Source organism: Phascolarctos cinereus, unplaced genomic scaffold, assembly GCF_003287225.1.
Source record: "Phascolarctos cinereus isolate Bilbo 61053 unplaced genomic scaffold, phaCin_HiC Scaffold_4;HRSCAF=312, whole genome shotgun sequence".
Classification (NCBI taxonomy): domain Eukaryota; kingdom Metazoa; phylum Chordata; class Mammalia; order Diprotodontia; family Phascolarctidae; genus Phascolarctos; species Phascolarctos cinereus.
This window is the reverse complement of record NW_027555847.1, coordinates 81,744,943-81,764,761: the sequence shown is the minus strand read 5'-3', so window position 1 is coordinate 81,764,761 and position 19,819 is coordinate 81,744,943. Positions and strand designations below refer to the sequence as shown.

Genomic DNA, 19,819 nt, shown 5'->3' with positions numbered 1-19,819 from the left:
CAAATGATATGAACAGGCAGTTCTCAGATGAAGAAATTAAAGCCACCTATAGTCATATGAAAAAATGCTCTAAATCATTATTGATTAGAGAAATGCAAATCAAAACAACTCTGAGGTACCACATAACACCTATCAGATTGGCCAACATGACAAAACAGGAAAATGATACATGTTGGAGAAGATGTGGGAAAATTGGAACACTAATGCATTGTTGGTGGAGTTGTGAAATGATTCAACCATTTTGGAGAACAATTTGGAACTATGCCCAAAGGGCTATAAAAAAATGTGCATACCCTTTGACCCAGCAATATCACTTCTAGGGCTGCATCCCAAAGAGATCATACAAATGGGAAAAGGACCCACATGTACAAAAGTATTCATAGCAGCTCTTTCTGTGGTGGCAAAAAATTGGAAATTGAGAAGATGCCCCATCAATTGGGGAATGGCTGAACAAGTTGTGGTATATGAATGTAATGGAATACTATTGTGCTGTAAGAAATGATGAACAGGCTGACTTCAGAAAAACCTGGAAAGACTTGTATGGTCTGATGTTGAGTGAAGTGAGCAGAACCAAGAAAACGTTGTACATAATAACAGCCACATTGTGCAATGACTAATATTGATAAACTTAACTCTTCCCAGTAATACAAGCATCTAAGACATCTCCAGAGGCCTCGTGATGGAAAATGCTGTCCACATCCAAAGAAAGAACTATGAAAGTTGAATTTCTACTCTTTTTTCTCTTCTACTGAGTTTTGTTTCCTCTTTATGATGGTTCCTCCTGTTGGTTTTAATTTTTACTTACAACACCACTAATGTGAAAATATGTTTAATAGGAATGTAAATGTATAGCCTATATCAGATTGTGTGCCGTCTTGGGGAGGGTGGTAGGGAGGAAGAGGGAGAAAAATTTTAAACTCAAAAGCATATGGAAGTGATTATTGATAAATCAAAATAAATTAATAAAAAATTTTTTAAAAGTTGAGGATGACATAAACAGTCTGATTGTTTTACTGCTATCCATAAAATGTAAAAAGACCTAGAGGAAGATCTCCAGCCTGTTGAGATGGTCTCTGGAAGAATACAGACAAGCCAAGAGGCATGGATGAATTGTGATGGGCTCCATTGGAGGGAATATCAACATGTTCAAGTTCATATTGAAGTAAAGGATTTTCTGATGAACGTTGTGTTAGCTGCATACTGTCACAGGTATACTCTTGTGTATGGGATTCATGGCATAGATAGTTGAGAGTGAAAAGGAAAATAATAAAATTGCTTTCCTATGGCAAGACTTTTAGTTTGCTTACAAGTGATCCCTGTGATGGGTCTAGCTCCTAATTTTGTAATATCTCAGCTAGGAGTCTGGCTTTTTATCTCCCACTTACTGATTGTTGATTAGGACAAAAGCATTTGATTTATTCAAACAAAACACCACCTTACAGGCTATCTTCCAACAAAGTATATATCCCATGTGTGAATCTCTTGAAAATTATAACAGAAAAAATCTTGTTTAGTCATCTGATCATTAATTAATATACTCACTAAAGGTGGTCGTCACCTGCATGAATGAGGCCCAGTCCAGAAACTGAGTTAAAGGAAGAGAGGGATCCTCCAGATGCTTCTGTTTGTAGATGACCTGATGCTGGGAGGCCATGGACAAGAGCTACAGAGGATGGGCATGTCCACATCAATAGATTTACATCAATTGATCCACAGTATTATTCCTCATTGTAACTGTACTTTTCCAATTCTCAGAAGATGAACTTGACTACAGCTAAAGATTATGTTGTTGTCTCAATGCCTTCGTCTTCTCTCTCTTCCTCAAAATTTCCCAGAATCCTAGAATCAGCAATGTTAGAACTGGGAAGGATAGGCCAACCCCTCATCTTACAAATGAGGAAACTGAGATCCAGAGACACAGTAATTTTTCCAGGGTCCCACAGCAAGACTGGTGCTAGAGCACAGGCCTCCAGGCTAGGCACCTCAGGCTTTCCTCAGCTTCAGTCCACAGCATCTCTGCCTCCCCTGCTCTTCTCTCCTGTGTCAAAGTTAGAAATGTGTGAGTAGCAATGTGACATAGTGGGCAAAGCTCAAGACTTGGGACCCAACCATCTGGCTTAGACTCTGCCTCTCAGAGCCTCAGTTTTCCAGTCTATGAAATGATATTTGCATTAGCTTCTTCACCCCGTTACTGTGGGCAATGTGCTTGGCAAACCTAAAAACACTCTATAAAGGTAGGTTGCTATTAGAAGTGTTCCCCTCTGAATGCTTTCTAAACCTTACCTGTCAGTTATCTTGGATCTCTTATATCCTTAAACTCTTTCTGACAATTGACTTTTCCTTTGCCTGTGAATGTTATTGTCCTCTTTATCCTAACCCCTGCTCCCCAAAAAAGCTCTTCCTTTGTCTCTGATCTCCCCCCTGACACACACAAGTAGTAGTCTAATCTGCTTCCTTTCACTGCCAGACTTCTCCAGTGTTGTCTGTATTCATTGTTTCTACTTTCTCTCCCACGGCTTACTTCTTAACCCTTTGTGATCTGACTTCCAACTCCACTATTTTACATAAACTGTTGTTAAAGGTCACTAGTGATCCCAGTCAGCGTTTCAGATGGTAGAAGTGGGGCAAGGGTTGGAAGAAGGGAAAGAGAACAATCATTCATCAGTTGCCTACTCTATGGTAGGCACTGTGTGCTTATTATCTCATCGATCCTCACCTTGTGAGGTAGGTAAAAGTATGATCCCCAGTTTTGCAGATGAGGAAATTGAGGTAGACAGAGGTTAAATGACTTGTCTAGGGTCACTCAACTAGTAAGTATCTGAGGCTGGATTTTAACTCAGGTGTCGACTCCTAGCCCTGTGTTCTTTCCTCTGGGCCATGTAGCTGCTCTGGTTCGTGGGGGCCTATCATTTACTTAGGCCCAGTCTTCTATTTTCCACAGTCATTTGCCAAATTTTGTTGAGCCTACCTCCCTGTGATAGCTTTTGAATCTGTTTACTTCTTTTGCCATCACCATCATGTCAGACCCTCATTACCTCTCTCACCTGAACTGCTGCAATATTTTTGTAACTAGCTTCCTTCCCTTCAGTCTCCCTCCTGCATATAGCTGAGATCATGTCAGAAACCTTCAGTGGAAAGGCAGGCACATGAATATTCTGTTGGTGTAACAAGTTGGCTCTAGCCATCTTAAGAAATAATTTAGAATTATATGATAAAAGCCATCCATTAATCCCGTTCCTGGGCATATACAACAAGGAGGTAAAAAACAGAAGTACCTTCACATATACCAAAATATTTCTAACAATACAGTTTGTGTTAGCAAAAAAGGGGGGAAACAAATTAGGCATTGTGTGAACATACAGGAACTACAGAACCATAGATTTAGAGGCTGGGAAGGGCCTTAGACATCATTTAGTCCAACTCATTCAACTGAAGCCCAAGGCAGACAAGTGACTTGCCTGAAGCTCACACAGGTACTAAGTGGCAAAGCTGAACCCCAAGCCCAGACCTTCTGACTTTCCAGTGCTTTCTTCAACACCTCCTTGGGATTGAGAGAAACTTGGGCAGCTGCTCTGAATGAATTCAGAGTTTAAAAGAATCAGGCGAGTGATATATGTGACTGATCATGGAAATGCAGACAGCAAGAGGTGGCCAGATTGATTGTTTGTACTGCTCAGTTTTAGGCCCTACCTAGAACAGAGGCAGGAGTCCACAGCTGGGAAAATTTGTCAGAATGTAGCTGCTGTACTGGACACCTGTGTAGAGGTGTTTCTTATACATGAGGGCTTGACATGGGGAGACACTGGAAAGCTGTAGTGGTATCAATAAAACTTCTTAAAACCTTGAGGAGCACCCTATTGTTTACTGAACCACATTTTTTAGTATATCATAGTACTTATAGGTCCTCTGGTACAACCCCTTCATTTTGTAGACCAGGGCTTCTTAAACTTTTTCCATTTGCTACCCCTTAAGGGCTTCTTAAACTGCAGGTCGAGATATAGGGTTGTGATTTGCAGATTAAGAAGCGCTGTATAGATCATGGGCACTTTTCAACTTGGCCTTAATGTTCTTTCTTTTTTAAAAAATTAAATAGAAGTTTTTTCAGTCAGTGAAAATCCACCTTCTCTCCTTCCCATTTCTTTCCCCCTCCACTGAAAAAGAAAGAAAAACAATAGCCCTGTTACAAATGTAGGTGGACAGATAGCTATAAATATATGTTTGTGTGTATGTAAACATACATATATACATATGTACATTTATCCACATATGTATATTCAAGCAAAATAAATTTCTGAACTGGCCATGTCCAAAAAAATGCCTCAATCTGTGCTCATGAGAGGATGAGGAGTATGGCCACATGGCTACAACTTTCCATATATACACCTCATTACTTTTCCATCATTCAGTCCAACCAAACTGAACTATTCATTCATTATTTCTCACCTTCATCCTGTACTTGCTCGCCTCAAGGCCTATGCCTATATTATTTCAGCTATTTCCAATTTCTTAACACTCATTACTGAATGTCTACCAATCCTTTAAAGCTTAGCTAAAATTTTACTTCCTCCATGTCTTCTTTTCTGATCCCCCAGCCGGAAGAAGTCGTTTTCTTTGTATTTTTCTTACGGCACCCATTTCTGAAATTCTCCTGGTCATTTAAGGCTTAGATCTCTTTTATGGCAGTCTGAAGGCAGTCTTCCTTGTTTTATAGTTACACTAATATTTCCCCAATAAAGTCTTTTTTAGTTACTTGAAAAGATATCCATATCTTTTGTTTTTATATCACTTTAACTTCTAAAGTAGTCCTCTTCTCTCCCCCCAACTTAATGAGTCATCCCCTCTACAGAAGATAAAAAGAAAAACAGTTTACTTAAACTAACCAAGTCTGATAGTAAATGAAATGTCCAACTAGGTTTAATTAAAGCTCCTTAGGAACAAAGACTGTCTTATTTATCTTTGTGTCCCCTTTCTCTAGAAAGGATTTTCAAACAGAGGGCAGTGTTGAGGCACATGATATAACTTATAAACCTTGAGGACCTTCAAAGAAGAACAAGAGTAAAAGATATCATCAAGGAAGATAAGATGGGTTGGCCATGTGGCAAGACAAGGAATAGCAAGTGGACAACCACATTGCTCCTCAGGTATCCTTTCAATGCTGGGAGAAAGCAAAGAAAGGTCTCCAGTGTGTTAGACTTAGCACAATGGCACATAGTAGGTACTTAATAAATATTTATTGACTGACCAACCGACAGGTGGAGGACCGAGGCAAGAGTTGCATAGGATGGGCAAACATGAATGGATTATGATCTGCATTACTGGAAGAGACTACCAAATTAATGAAATCTCAGATCCATTACAGTATTTTATGAATGTCTGTCAAGCCCATTTGATTTTAACTCACAACAACTTAGTGTTTTCTGTAAACTTATTAACATTTCATTTCATTGATTTAGTCAATTAAAATTTGAGTGCCCTCTTTATAAAAGAGACTGTCTTTAGTATTATGGGGAATGTAAAAATGAATGACTGCTCATTCAGAGCTAAAGATAATAGAAGAGATAAGGTAAATGAGACTATAGCCAAGAAACAATAAAGGGGCTCTTTTAGCTATGTTTAGTACAAAACATGCAAAGAAATTCTTGAAGTAGATATTGTATTCTTTTTATTTTATGTTATTCTGAACTTGACAGACATCAACAAGTATGACTGTTATATACTTTTTTTTTATCGTATTAAACAGAAAAAGAGTAATGTGTATGAAGCCACAGATCTCTATGTACAGCTTGGGTTTTTCAAAATATAAAAAAATCCAACATATTAGCTCCCAGATTATCCTGCTTGTCTCCCTCTGGACCCTTCTGAGCCTTTTTCAAAATACTGGATATTCTTTCCTTTCTTTTATTTATTTATTTTTTGCGCAGGGAGATACATCATTATCAACCCCCTCCCTCCATAATTCCTCTCACACAAATTTTTTTTTAAACTATTCGTTGTAAGCATAGTTCAGCAAAACAGATCCATGAAAGGAGTATATTTAAAATATAGGTCTCGTCCTATACCTCTGGTCTATCATCTCTCTGTCAAGAAGTGAGAAGCATACTTCCTCATTTTCCTCACCAAGCTTCTGAAGTAATAGTTAGTCACTTCATTGATCAGAATTCTTGACTCTTTCAGAGCTATTTTTCTTTCATTATTTAGAGTGTTTGCCTACTTCTGCTCTCTTCGTTCTGCTTCCATCCATAGATGTATTTGAAAGTTTCTGTGAATTTATCTTTTTTGTCATTTCTGATTGCCCAGTGATATTTCATCACTTCTCTATGCCATAATTTGTTCAGCCAAAGCCAATTGATAGGTACCCCCTAATTTCCAATTATTTGCTACAATAAAAAGTGCTGCTGTGAATATTTTTTTACATGTAGGTCCTTCTATTCTTTGATTTCTTTAGGTTATTTCCCAGCTTAGTGACTTTTGGGGTATAGTTCCAAATTGCTTTCCAGAATTTTTTCCTCAGTTAACTTTCCCTTATTTTAGCCACATTAATTTTGTTTGTGCAAATGCTTTTTCATTTTATGTAATCACAGAATTTGAGTTAAAGGGGACCTCAGCAACATCTAATCCTACTCATATACAAAAGGAATTCCCACTATAACAAACCAAACAAGTGATCCTCTAGCCACTGCTCAAAGACCTCTAAGAAGGGGGGAGGGAATAAGGATTGATTAAGCATCTGTTGTATGCCAGGTACTGTGCTAATAAGCGCTTTACCAGTATTATCTCATTTGATCCTCACAACCCCATAAAGTAGGTGCTATTATGATCCTCCTTTACAAAGGAAAAAACTGAGGCAGACAGAGGTGAAGTGGCTAGTATGTGTTTAGGGTCAAATTTGAACCTGTCTTCCTGACTCCTCAGCCAAGTACTTTATCCTTTGTACCCCCTGAGCACAGCACCCCCAGAACCATCCGTTTCTCTCTTTTGGTAGTGCTGATTGTTAGAAAATTTTTCCTAACATCAAACCTAAATTTGCCTCTTTGCAGCTCACACCCATTATTCCTATTCATTTCCCTGAGGCCTAACAAAATAAGTCTTCATTCCTCTCCCATGTGATAGCCCTTCAAAGTCAAATACCTCCCCTAAAGTCTTCTTTTCTCAAGACTAAATGTGCCCGGTTCCTTCACCATATCCTCATACACGTATGTCATGGGCTGGAGGCCGTTCACCATTCTGCACATTCTTCAGTTTACCAATATCTTTTAAAAATTGTGGTGCCCAAAACAAAATACAGTACTTGAGATGAGGCCTGATGAGAGTAGAGGACTGTGTGGGATTATCACCTGCCTATCCCAGGGTGCTATGAGTGAATCAAAGAACAGATAGTGTAGTAGTTGAAACTGACTGAAGTTAGAGAAGGCATTTCAAGCCCTTCTCAAACTAACCTTCCCAACCTTTTGTCAGATGAATCTTTCACATGTTTAGAACCTCACTCCCTCCTCATCTCTGCCAATCAGAATCTTGATTTCGTTCAAGGCTAAGCTCTGGTCCCAATTTCTCTGTGAAGCCTTCCCTATCTTCTTGTTAGTACTTTGCCTCCAATTACCTTCCATGTCCTTGAAAGCATATATGGGGTGAGAAGATTTAGAACCGACAAAGTCACCTGCCCAAAATCACAAAGGCATCTTGTATCCCCCAAGTAGGCAGATACTCTTGAGGCTGATGGCTATTTCATTTGTGCTATGGCATGCCCATAATCTACACAGGGCTTTGCCCTTAGTAAGTACTTAATATGTATTTGCTGAAATGAATAAAACTGCTCTGGAAACTCCACAATAGGGCTATTGCTATAATCTCTAAGACAGAAAAGCAGTGAAAACCATGAAGAACAGCAAACTACTAGGACCTAACCCTAGCATAACTGCTAGTGTGTTTGAGGGCAGGAGGTGTGAGCATCTACTTTGGTTTTGGTTTGTTTGGTGTTTTGGTTTTTTTTTTTAACTTTGGTTTTTGAATGGACTTTAACATGTAGATTTTGGGGGGGAAGTGAGGCAGTTGGGGTTAAATGACTTGCCCAGAGTGATGTGTCTGAGGCGAAATTTGAGCTCAGGTCCTCTTGACTCCAGGGGTGGTGCTCTATCCACTGCTTCACCTAGCTACCCCTAACGCATAGATTTTAAGGAAATGTCACTAACTTCGGTGTCTGATAGTGACAGCTTTCAAAATCCACCCCTTCCCATACATCATCAAATAATATAATGCATATAAGGTGCTTTGCAAATGTTGAAGTGCTACATAAATGCCAGCTCCTTGGCCAGATCATTCTGGACCAACATCTGTATAAATATTGTCAAAACTATAGAGATATAGGACTGAAACATGGCAGTATGCTTGAATGTTAGGTATACAGTACATATAATAAAAATTGTTAATGGAAGATTGATGGGTGCTTGACCCAGGAAATCTTTTTTGTACGAGAAAAGCATGGTAGTCTAGAATCTGGTAGTAATTACTAAATTCTGTTTATGAACTTGAAATCCATTAAGACTAATAAAAAAAAACAATGAATTCCTTAATGTTTGCCACATGCCAAATAAGTGCTTAATAACCATTACATTAAAATTGCTGTGTGTCTTTGGTAGTTTGCCAAGCTTATATTGGACATTATATTTTAATTATCAGAAGAGAAGAAAGGGAACAAGCATGTATTAGGCACCTACTATATGCCAGGCATTATGCCAGGCACTTTCTTTTCTTCTTTTGGGGGGGCACCTAGGCAGTGGGGTTAAGTGACTTGCCCAAGGTCACATAGCTAGTAATTGTTAAGTGTCTGAGGTTAGATTTGAACTCAGATCCTCCTGACTCCATGGCTGGTGCTCTATCCACTGTGCCACCTAGCTGCTCCACCAAGCACTTTAAAGATATCACATTTGATCCTCACAACAACCCTAGAAGGTAGGTGATATTGTTCTCTCCATTTTACAGATAAAGAAACTGAGGTAGACAGAAGTTAAGTGACTCGCCCAGGGTCACACAGCTAGTGTCTAGCTTTGAACTTAGATTTGAACAGATTTGAACTCAGATCTTTCTGACTCCAGATCCAGCTTCTGTACACTGTACGCCTATCAGGTTCTCTTATAATGACCTAGGGGCTCGATTATAGGAAGGCTATTTTTGTTTATCTTTTTTAAGAAATCTACAGTACAACTAATTCTGTTAAACTTGTGAAGTTTTGAGAGGTATGTTGCCTTAGCATTTGATGTCATTGCATATTGAGATATAGTTTTATTTTTTTCCTTTTCTTTTTTTTCCTTTTTAAGGCAGTTAAGTGACTTGCCCAGGGTCACACAGATAGCAGGTTTCTGAGGTCGAATTTGAACTCAGGTCCTCCTGACTGCAGGGCCAGTACTCTATCCACTGCACCACGTACCTGCCCCAAGACAGAGTTTCAAATGTAAGGGAAACAGTCACTGTTCACACTGAATTTTGGTAGGTGTAGTAAGTGCCACCATTCCTGGCACTGGGAATGTTTTGTTAATTCATTGAATGAAAAAATTCTCCTCCTTTCCCCTTTCATCCATTACCAAATTCTACTATTGTTTTGCCACTAAATTGTACTTTTGTTGCCATTAAAAGAAGCTCTGTTTTTAGTTACTTGTAGAAGGAGACTCTTTATATGTGTTCTTAATATAGTAAGGAGTAAAAGAAGTTCCTTTTTCTGTTTCAGTATTTAGGCCAATTAACATCAGTCCCAGGATACCTGAATCCCTCCAGTCGGACTGAAATTCTGCATTTCATAGATAATGCAAAGGTGAGTACATCTTACTATAATCTTAAAGCCTATATTATAGTCCTTTGATTCTCCCCACACAAGGAAGATAGATAACCTAATTTAGAATCATTGAGAATAAACCATCATTAATTGCTAAAATGTAGACTTTGATAAGAAGGGGTTTTAAAAGATTTAGGCATATTTTCCATAATGGATGTACTAGTTAACTGTGGTCAAGTTGAAGATATGCGATGATGCCAAAGGTCATCATAGTTGTCACCAAATAGAACAGCCCTCCAAGATCTGAATAAACTCTTTCTCATTCTTTTTTTTTAATTGATGTACTGTACTGCCTCTTCCTTCCCACCTTAGGCAGAAGAGGACTTGGGGTGAGAATAGTCCTTTGATGGCCATTGGCCACAATAGGAATGGTTATAATTTAGCTTATTTCATCTTAGAGCAGAAGCTCAAAGTGTATATAGCTAGTGACTTATGCCTAATCTAACTAGGTCCTTTTCCTTATGGGGATTTTAGGCTTAAAGAAATGGGTTGGCCACATGCAACATTGTAGGTGTTCCCCATTTCCCCTCCCCCTATATAATGCATTGGGAAGAAATCCTCAGTAGTTTTTATGTCATCATCATTATATGTTATATTATATGTTATATCTGATGTGCACCTAAGGGAAAAAAAACCCACATACACTAGAACTTACATACACAGATGAATTTTATGCTTCAAAATATCCACTTTGGGAGGCTGATTACTTATTGCTCTCAGTGCTAGTTTAGTAAGCACACAAGAAAATTAGTTTCTTTTCTTTGTGGTCATATAATGATTTGACAGTTCAACCATTCTAGTATCTGCCATATGTGGGGCACTGTGCTAGGAACTGATGATACAAAGATAGATACATTGCAAGGCCTGTTATCAAAGGCCTCAATCTAATGGAGGGAATCTCACTCACATACACACACACACACACACACACACACACACACACATATATGTATGTATGTATAAACTATTATAAAGAATAGACTGTTATAAGTTCAAGGGAGAGATCCAGGGAAAAGGCCACAAGAAATTTGAGAACAATAACTATCTATCCCTGTTTTCCTCTTATTCATTAGACTTGGTCCCAAATTACTTGTCTATTTAAAAAAATCAAATCTGCCTTTAATGGATGATATTCCATCCATTAATATTATTAAAAGCAAATGGCCACAGGCTCTCAAGATAATAAGTTCAAAAGGAAGAAGTGAAAAAAAGTTTTTTGACAAGGGGCACTATTGTTAGATTTAAGGCATTTTTTCCCTTGGGGGAATACTTTGAAAAGAATGCAACTCATTTGGATGTAGAATTCTCATATGCTTGTTTAAAAAGATCAAGTTACATGAATGTATAGTGTCACCTCTTACATATAGAGTTCTTCTTCAGAGAAAAGGTTCAGACTTTTTGGCCTATACCCAAGGCAGAAGAACCTCCATTTTCTGATGGCCCATGGTTTTCTTTCAGAGGGCTCATCAGCTCCCTGGGCACTTGACCCAGGAACACGATGCTGTGATCAGTCTCTCTGCCTACAACATAAAGCTGGTGTGGAGAGATGGAGAAGACATCATACTCAGGGTTCCCATCCATGACATTGCAGCAGTTTCCTACATCCGGGATGATTCATCGCACCTAGTGGTGCTGAAAACAGGTACTTTCAGAACCAGGTTTAAATGGTGATCCTTGAGCACAAGCCTTCTGTTTCATCCACTGTTCTTTATTCTCTCAAATGCATATGAAACCTTAACACATGTTAAAACTGTATTGACAGCTTTCTTGGCATTATTTTGAAGGTTTGTTAGAACTGTGAAATCTTAGACTGCTACCAAGATAGGAACCTTATTAGTCTATACTGGGACACTGACTAATCTTATCCTGTCCTAACAGCATAGTTAACTTAAGCACTGCATTTCAGCTGTCTGCCTTCTGCAGACCCCAGCCACTGTTTTGAATACAATTGGAATTAAAGATGAAAGAAACCTTATTAAATAACACTTAATCAAGGTTAATGTGATACTTTGCTCATCCAGAGTTCTCAATTTATGTTGCTGGAAGTAACTAGACCCTGCTTCTGGACCAGTTAACTCCTTTTAGGCTAAGATTGACCCTGAAGCCTATTTCCTTCCAAAGGGTTATTATCAGAGTGGCTTTAGACCAGTCAATTCAAGCCTCTTAAGCCATAAGAGTGCCAGTGTGCACTGCAGAAGGAAGATTATCTTATAGGTTTAGGGTGACATATAGTTCTGTCCCTGAGTTATTTTCTTTAAAATTTGAGATTTACTATGCATTTGGGACACATGGGCTTTTGTTACAAGTCATCCCATGACATACGATTTGAGCTGTAAGGTCACTCACTGTCTTATATGGTCACAGGAGAATAATCTGGCCTGATGTATTGGTCTATCTATGGGTGAAGGTTATTGTGGTCTTAAACCATAAGGATAAAGTTGGGATGGTTTATGGAGTAAGGCACTAGAAATTTCAACCTTGTGATTTGGCCTTTCTGTTCTGTGCATCAAATGCACTTTTTGTTCTTAGCCTTTGTTTATCATATCTTCTGCAGTGGAGCATGGCCCACTTTCTCCTTCATTAACTTGCCCCAAAAGCTCCCTCCTCATTCTATCCTTTTCTGCAAGAATAGACCCCAGGGAATGCTTTTCATTTAACAGTGAGGGAATTTCTTTTATTCCATTTTATCATCCTCTCTCAATAGAGGCATTCCACATTTTTAAACCCTATATATTCTTGGAGACCACATCTTAAAACAAATTACCAAATTATGAAATCCTGGCCATACATGTTCAGTTATCAGTGGAAACTGCCTGAAGAATAAAGGTAGCAAAAAAAAAAGTGGAAGTGAGGTATAGGTCTTCATTAGACAATATCAGATGAACAAGAGACAATAAAAACAGAGGTTATGATCGGGTTTAAGCTCCTTCTCTAGTTTTGGTTAATGTACTAAACATGTACCTTATTATTATACTTTGTGATTATATGTATATGACAAAACACCACAATTGTTTGGCTCTGCCAAGGCTAGAGACTGTCTCCCTTGTAATAAGTTATTGATAGGAACACATTCTTGAATTCTCCAAAGACTATTTTATTAAGGCATGAGGATTTATGAGGCTAACAGAGCTACAACAGAATTTCTGCATTGCAAGCTGTAGAACCCGATCCATCAATCAACAAGACTATTAAATGCTAGCTATTTCTCTAGGTGCTATGAATACGTAGAACAGCCCCTGCCCTCCAAAGACTTGTCCCCTATCTAATGGGAGAGATAATGTGCATATATAGATATGTACAAAGCATATTCATGGTAACCTTTTGGAAGGTGAGACACAAGTCCTGGGAGGACCAGGAAAAATTTTATGTAGAAAGTGGCCCAGGAGCTGAGTCTTAAAAGAAACCAGGGCTCCTAAAAGGCAGTGAGGAGGAAGTGTATCCCAGGCGTGGAGGACACTGATTGCAAACGTAGTGACTAAAAGGGTAGCAGTAAACTCAGCCTCTCAGGAAGTTCTGGAGGGAGTAGGTATGGAGAAAAGTCATGAGTTCTGTTTTGAACTGTTTGAGATGATGAGAGGATATCCATTTCAGGGTGTCCAGTGGGTAGTTGACAATGTGGAACTGAAACTCGGCAGACTGAGGCTAGCTATCTCAATCTGGGAGTCCTGCTAGGGCTATAGACTAGACCTTGACTTAACTGGTGGGGAGTACTCTTGATTGAGGAAAGTTCCTCTTCCCAGTGCTGGTCTGCAACTTCTCTGTAACCTGTTGTCTTAGAGAGTTGCCAAGAGTATTGAGGGGAGGTTAAGTGACTTGCCCAAGGTCACACAGACAGCTTGTAGAAAGAGTAGAAGGTCCAGGACAGAGACAGATGATCCAGCAAAAGACTGAGAAAGAGTAGAATCTCAGAATTGGGAGAGGCCTCAGAGACCTTCTAGAGCAACCAGGATCTCTTCTAAAACATTCTACAAGGAATCATCCAATCTTTATTTGAAGTCTGTAATGGAAAAATGGCTATCTATTGATATAGCTCATTCCACTTTTGGATAACTTGGAAGTGTAGGGAAGGTTTTTTTTTTAACATCCATTTTAAATCTACCTTTAAAATGTTGATCCTTTGTTCTTAGTTGTGCCTCTGAGGCCAGGTATTGTAAGTCTAGTCCACGTTGCATATGATAGTCTTTCATATACTTAAAGCCAGCCATCATATCACCCCTTATTCTTTTTGTTTGTTTGTTTGTTTTGTTTTGGGGGGGTTTTTTTGGCTAGGCAGTGGGGTTAAGTGACTTGACCAGGGTCACATAGCTAGTTAGTGTTAAGTGGCTGAGGCCGGATTTGAACTCAGGTCCTCCTGACTCCAGGGCCAGTGCTCTATCCACTGTGCCACCTAGTTGCCCCATCAACCCTTATTCTTGTCCAGGCTACACATTCCCAGTTCCTTAAACCATTCCTCCTCACACGGCATGATCTTAAGACCCTTCACTGTCCAAATTTCTCTCATCTGGACACTCTCTTCCTCATCATCAGTGTCCTTCCTAAAAGGTGACACCCACAACTAAACACAGTACTCTAGATGTCATACAACCAGGGCTGCGCACAGTGTGACTGCCACTTCTCAAATCTGTGGCTCTTTTAATGTTGCCTAAGATTGCATTAGCTTTTTTTGGCTGCCATGTCACACTGTTGACTTTTATTGAATTTGCAGTCCACTAAAATCCTAAGATTCTTCTTCAGATGAACTATTATATACCCTCATTATACATGAGAAAAAAAAACTTTTTGAGCCCAGATGTAAATTTTATATTTATCCTTATTAAATTTCATCTCACTAGATTTGACCCAGTATTAAATCCTGTTGAGATACTTTTGCATCCTGACTTTGCCATCCAGTATGTGAACTGTCCCTCCCAGAATTGTTCTTTGTGAATATTTGATAAGCATGCCGTCTGTGCCCTTATTCAGGTGATGGATAAAAATGCTAAACAACACTGGGTCAAGCACAGATCCCTGGAGTACTTCTTCCAAATTGATATCAAATGATTAAAGACTGTTCTTTGAGTTCAGCCATTCTTTTTCTTGTTCAGTCGTTTTAGTTGCATCCGACTCTTCATGACCCCATTTGGGGTTTTCTTGGCAAAGATACTGGAGTGGTTTGCCATATCTGTCTCCAGCTCATTTTTACAGATGAAGAAACAAACAGAGTTAAGGGACTTGCCCATGGTCACACAGCTAGTAAATATCTCAGGCTGGATTTGAACTTGGGTCTTCCTGACTCCAGGCCTGGCACTCTATATACTTCACCACCTACCTTCCATTCAACCAGTTCCAAATCTACTTATTATACCTTTGTCTAGACCACACCTGTTCATCTTTTCCTCAGCATGTGAAACTTTGTCAAATTATTTACTGAAGTCTAAGTAAACTCTTTCTACAGCATTCCCCTAATCTTCCTAGTGGAGTAACTCTATCAAAAAGGAAATGAAGTTAGTCTTTCATGACCTGTCTTCGAGGAACCTTTTGCAAGCTAACTTTTTCTGATTCCCTCTTCTATTTCTAAATGTTCAATTGCCATCTCTTATTTTTCAGAATTTTCCAGGAATCTAAGTAAAGATATTGTTGTTTATTTTGCAGGCTCTCTTTCTTGAAAATTAAGAAAACGTTTGCCCTTCTCCAGTCCTGCAGTACCTCTCTCTGGGTTCTTTCAGAGGTCATTGACCCTGCCTGACTCTGAGTACCCTGGAGTGAAGTTTGTCTGGGCCTTTGCTGTGAAATCATCCGAGGTAGCTAGGTGCTCCCTTCCTTTCTCTTGATTTACCTTTAGGTGCAGATACCTTATTGACCCTTTATATTCTGTTCCTTTATAAAATAATACTTGGGTACTTTTGCCATTTAAAAAACTTTGTTATTACATGATTCATCCCAAGCATGGGACCAACTCCTTCCTTGAGTCTCTTCTTTTACCCGGTATGGGTCTTTTAAATCCTTTGTTTTGTTGTCCTTAGCATTTCTGGACAGCCTCAGTTCATGCTGAGCGTTAGCATTCCTCTCACAAATCTTACAGGATTGGGCCACAATTCTATGTGGATTCTCTACAACCTGGCCTTGCTTCCATCTTCTGTTTGTCTTTTTAACTGGTCTCTTTAGACTGCTCTTCCTTTTCTTCTTCATTTGGAATAATTCTTTTAGTGTCTTCAGAGTTTCATTTTCCAGAGCTTCCTATCTCTTCTGGGCTAACTTCCTTGTAGAATTTGAATCCATAGGACCTTACCTACCCATCTTCTGAATTCTTTGAAATTTCTTCTCCCAGCATCCAGGGTACCTTTTGTTTTGTAGTCAGACTTGTCCCCTGCTTTCTTTTCCTTCATTATCAGCCCTTCTGGGATGGAGAAAGAGCTAGCCTCCAAGGTTATCAATTTAGCACCAAGATCCTTCTTGTCAGTATGAATCAGATCCACAATAGCAATTCACTTTCCTTGCTGCTTCTACCTTTTGTTCCAGGTTGGCAACATAGAGGTTTGGGGTTTTGGGGTTGGTTTGTTTGTTTTTAAGGTGAGGGAATGACCCAGCTTTGTCTGTATCTAGGCGGCTTAGAACTTAGGAACCTTTGGTTCTGGCTAGTTTCATCCCTGCTTCTGCTGTTGGTTCTACCTGAGCTTCTAAGAATAATAAACTCTTTTCTGGTATCTAGTTCCTGCTCTTGGTTCAGGTTGACAGCATCATTGGTCTTGTTTCTGATAAAATGCAAGCTCCTCAAGGGCAAGGACTGTTTCATTTTTGCTTTTGTGTCTGTAGCATCTAGCATAGTTCCTTGTACAGAAGGTACATAATAAGTGATTGTTGAATTTAATTGAATTTCTCCCCTTTTTCCACGGATCATCAATAATGATAACTACTAATAATTATGTAATGGTACAAAGTTTGCAGTGCACTTTACAAACATCTCATTTGAGCCTCTCAAAAACCTCTGGAAAAAATGAGGTAGTTACTATTATTATCCCCATTTTATAGATGAGAAATCACTCCCCTTTTCAGGAAACTTCCCTGAATTTCCCACCGCCTACAAAATAAAATGCAAATTCTGTTGTCATATAAAGTCCTTCACAATTTAGCTCTATACCAAAGGTGTTAGACATGCAGCCTGCCTGTGCTTGTAGCCCAAACCAGATTAAAATGTAACTGAGTAATATTTAACAAAATAAATAAAAATACAGTAGAAGGTGGATTGTGTTAATATATCGTTTTCTAAGTCAGTTTGTAGCCCATGGGATCCTTATGTACAGTTGGTTCAGTGCTCCACCCCCACCCCATTTCTATTTGAGTTGGTCTTTTTCATCACAGCTCAAGGCTGTCCTTCAGGTGGATGACAAGTTATTCCTAATCACTGTATGCAACTTCATCTGGTTTTTTGTCCTTCTTAATACAACTTTTTTTAATACAGCCTCCATGACTGGAGTATTCTCTCTCCTCTCTTCTACCTCTTGGAGTTTCTAGCTCCCTTGAGAACTTAGCTTACCTCCTTCAAGAAGTGTTTATTGATTCTCTTTATTGTTAGTACTCTCCCATCTCCTTGTCTTTATTTTGTATATATCATGTACTCACTTTTTGTTCCATGAATATGTGGTATCTTCCCATTAGAATGTAAGCTCCTTGAAGGCAGGCAGATTTTGTATTGGCTTTGTAGTGAGTGATGTCAAGGCCTCAGAGCCTAGTTCTGGATATGAGTTCCAGCCTGCTCTTCTTTCTCAGGAATAGTGCTTATGTCTTTTTCCTCCCCCTTTTGGCTGCATTAATAATGGATTATTTGTGTGTCCTCAGCTCAGGACCCTGGAATCTCCCCCAGCCAGAGCCTGTGTGCAGAAGGCTCCAAAACCCTCACCTCGGGCTCCCTGTCTGAAAGCGGAGTGGTACCCGTTGAAGCATGCTGCTTGGTCATCCTGGCTACAGAGAACAAAGTAAGATAGGAGGGAGCTAGAAGCTCACTTGGTCTCTTTCCCCTTTGGCATGGACAGCTCATCATTAGAAAAGTCTATCACAGCTCAATAGGATAGTGTCAACATGGTACCATGTTTAGTTTTCCAGTTCTCCGGGTACTTTACTGTACTTTTTATTCCTCTCTCAGACCAGTGCCATTTGTATGACCATCTGATCACATCACACATTCACTTCAGGCTGTAGTTTTTGATTACTTCATTAAAAGGGATGAATATATAAAATAATGACTTGTCTTGGGAGAAGGAGCTTTATTTAGGAAGGTATGCATTTAGACAGTGACTTTCCTGGCAGGCTGTGGGATAAGGGAGATGCCATATCATTAATTTTTCTGAAAACCTAAATCCATTTTGTCCCCTTGTGAGTTTAATGCATTCTCCCATTTTTTCTTGTTTTTATTTTCTTAATCCTCTTTCCCTTCTCTTCCCCATGGTGTAGTAGGAAAAGGCTGGAAATCTAGAAATCTGAATTCTGATCCCTACACCTAGCTGACCATAAGCAAGTCACTAAACCACTCTATTTTTCCATTTCCATATCCATAAAAGAGTGGGAGAGGATGAGGAAGAGGTGGGAAGAGGGAGAAGGAGAATGACTACCCTCTGTCTCTGAAACTGGGCTGTTGCAAAGAACAAATGAGAGAATATTAAGGTGCTTTGCAAATGTCAAAATTACTACATCAATAAGGTGGTGATGTGATGCATAGTTGACCATTAGGGTTGCTGTTTTGAGGAGAGGATAGTTCTTAACCAAACCAACCCCTTACGTTAAGCTTCATGACTTGGGGGTATGCAGGGGGAAATTCAGCCTCAATTTTAAGTCTAAGATGAAGTGTGACTGGCTCCTACTCTCAATGGCCCCTGCTGGTAGCCAAAGCCTGAATAATTTAACAGAGCATCTAAAAGCTAGGGTGGGCTGCAGAACCTATGGCCTTCCAGGTGCTTGGGTACAGCCTTTTGACTGAGTCCAAGTTTTACAGAATCCTTTTCATTAAGGGGATTTGTTCTGTGAAGTTTGTATTCAGTCAAAGGGCTGCACCAGAGGACCTAGAGGGCCACATGTGGCCTTGAGATTGCAGGTTCCACACCCCTAAGCTAGGGTTTTTAATGAAGAATAAAATCAAATTAGTGCGTATTTATTAACAAGTCCTGGGCACTGTGGAAAATACAAAGAAGTATAAAGCATGATCCTAAGCCTAACGGAGTTAGCAATCTAGCAGAGTCAATAAAAATGTGAATTCACATACAAATGTGAAGAGTATGAAATGGCGATAAAAGATTCGAACAGTTTAAGATGCTAGTAGATGAGCTGTCACAAAACATTAATCAGAGAATTATTGTATAGACAGTAATCGATGTGAACATAGACCCCACTTTAGGAAGGCTTCATCCAGGAGGTAACTGGAGCTGCACCATAGTTGTGGGCAAGATGTGAAGAAGAGGGAGGGCATCCGGGGACTCATGAACAAAAAGTGTGAAGGTAAGAAAAGTAAGGTGTGTTCAGAGGACAGTAGGTATAACAGTTTGGCTGGAACAGAGAGATGGTACTGGAAAGGTGTGTTAGGGCCAGACTAGAGAAGGCTTTGATTGTCAGACCTGAAGGCATGTGGGAAGAAGCCCTGGGGTTGTTGAGCAAGGCCTCGATAGAATCAAAATGGTGTTTGGATTAGTCCGGTATTTCATCCTGGAAGCAGAACAGATATCACCCCCCACATTGTCTGCATGTGGTATTGCCCATGTCCCACATAGAGGTCAGTTTGGGGAAGAAGCCAATTGAAGTAACTGTCTCTGCCCTGTTTCCAGGTGGCTGCAGAAGAACTCTGCTCTCTGCTCAGCCAAGTCTTCCAGATTGTTTACACAGAGTCCACCATAGACTTCTTGGATCGAGCAATATTTGATGGGGCCTCTACACCCACTCGCCAACTGTCCCTGCACAGCGGTAGGTAGCTGAATGAGGAGGAAAATCTGTGGGGGACTGAGAACTGCCCATTGGATTCTTTGCAGGCTGGGT

At 39.6% G+C, this 19,819-nt stretch overlaps 1 protein-coding gene across 4 annotated transcripts in view; it reads left to right on the top strand.

Annotated features, from left to right (window-relative positions):
* The window catches only part of CCM2 (CCM2 scaffold protein), a 125,576-nt gene that overhangs the window by 87,387 nt on the left and 18,370 nt on the right, over positions 1-19,819 (top strand). For all 4 annotated transcript variants that reach the window (XM_020971530.1, XM_020971528.2, XM_020971533.2 and 1 more), the window contains exons 3-6: positions 9,719-9,802; positions 11,282-11,465; positions 17,639-17,775; positions 19,612-19,747. In XM_020971530.1, coding sequence (XP_020827189.1) covers positions 9,719-9,802; positions 11,282-11,465; positions 17,639-17,775; positions 19,612-19,747 — 541 coding nt within the window. The remainder of the gene's footprint in view (positions 1-9,718; positions 9,803-11,281; positions 11,466-17,638; positions 17,776-19,611; positions 19,748-19,819) is intronic.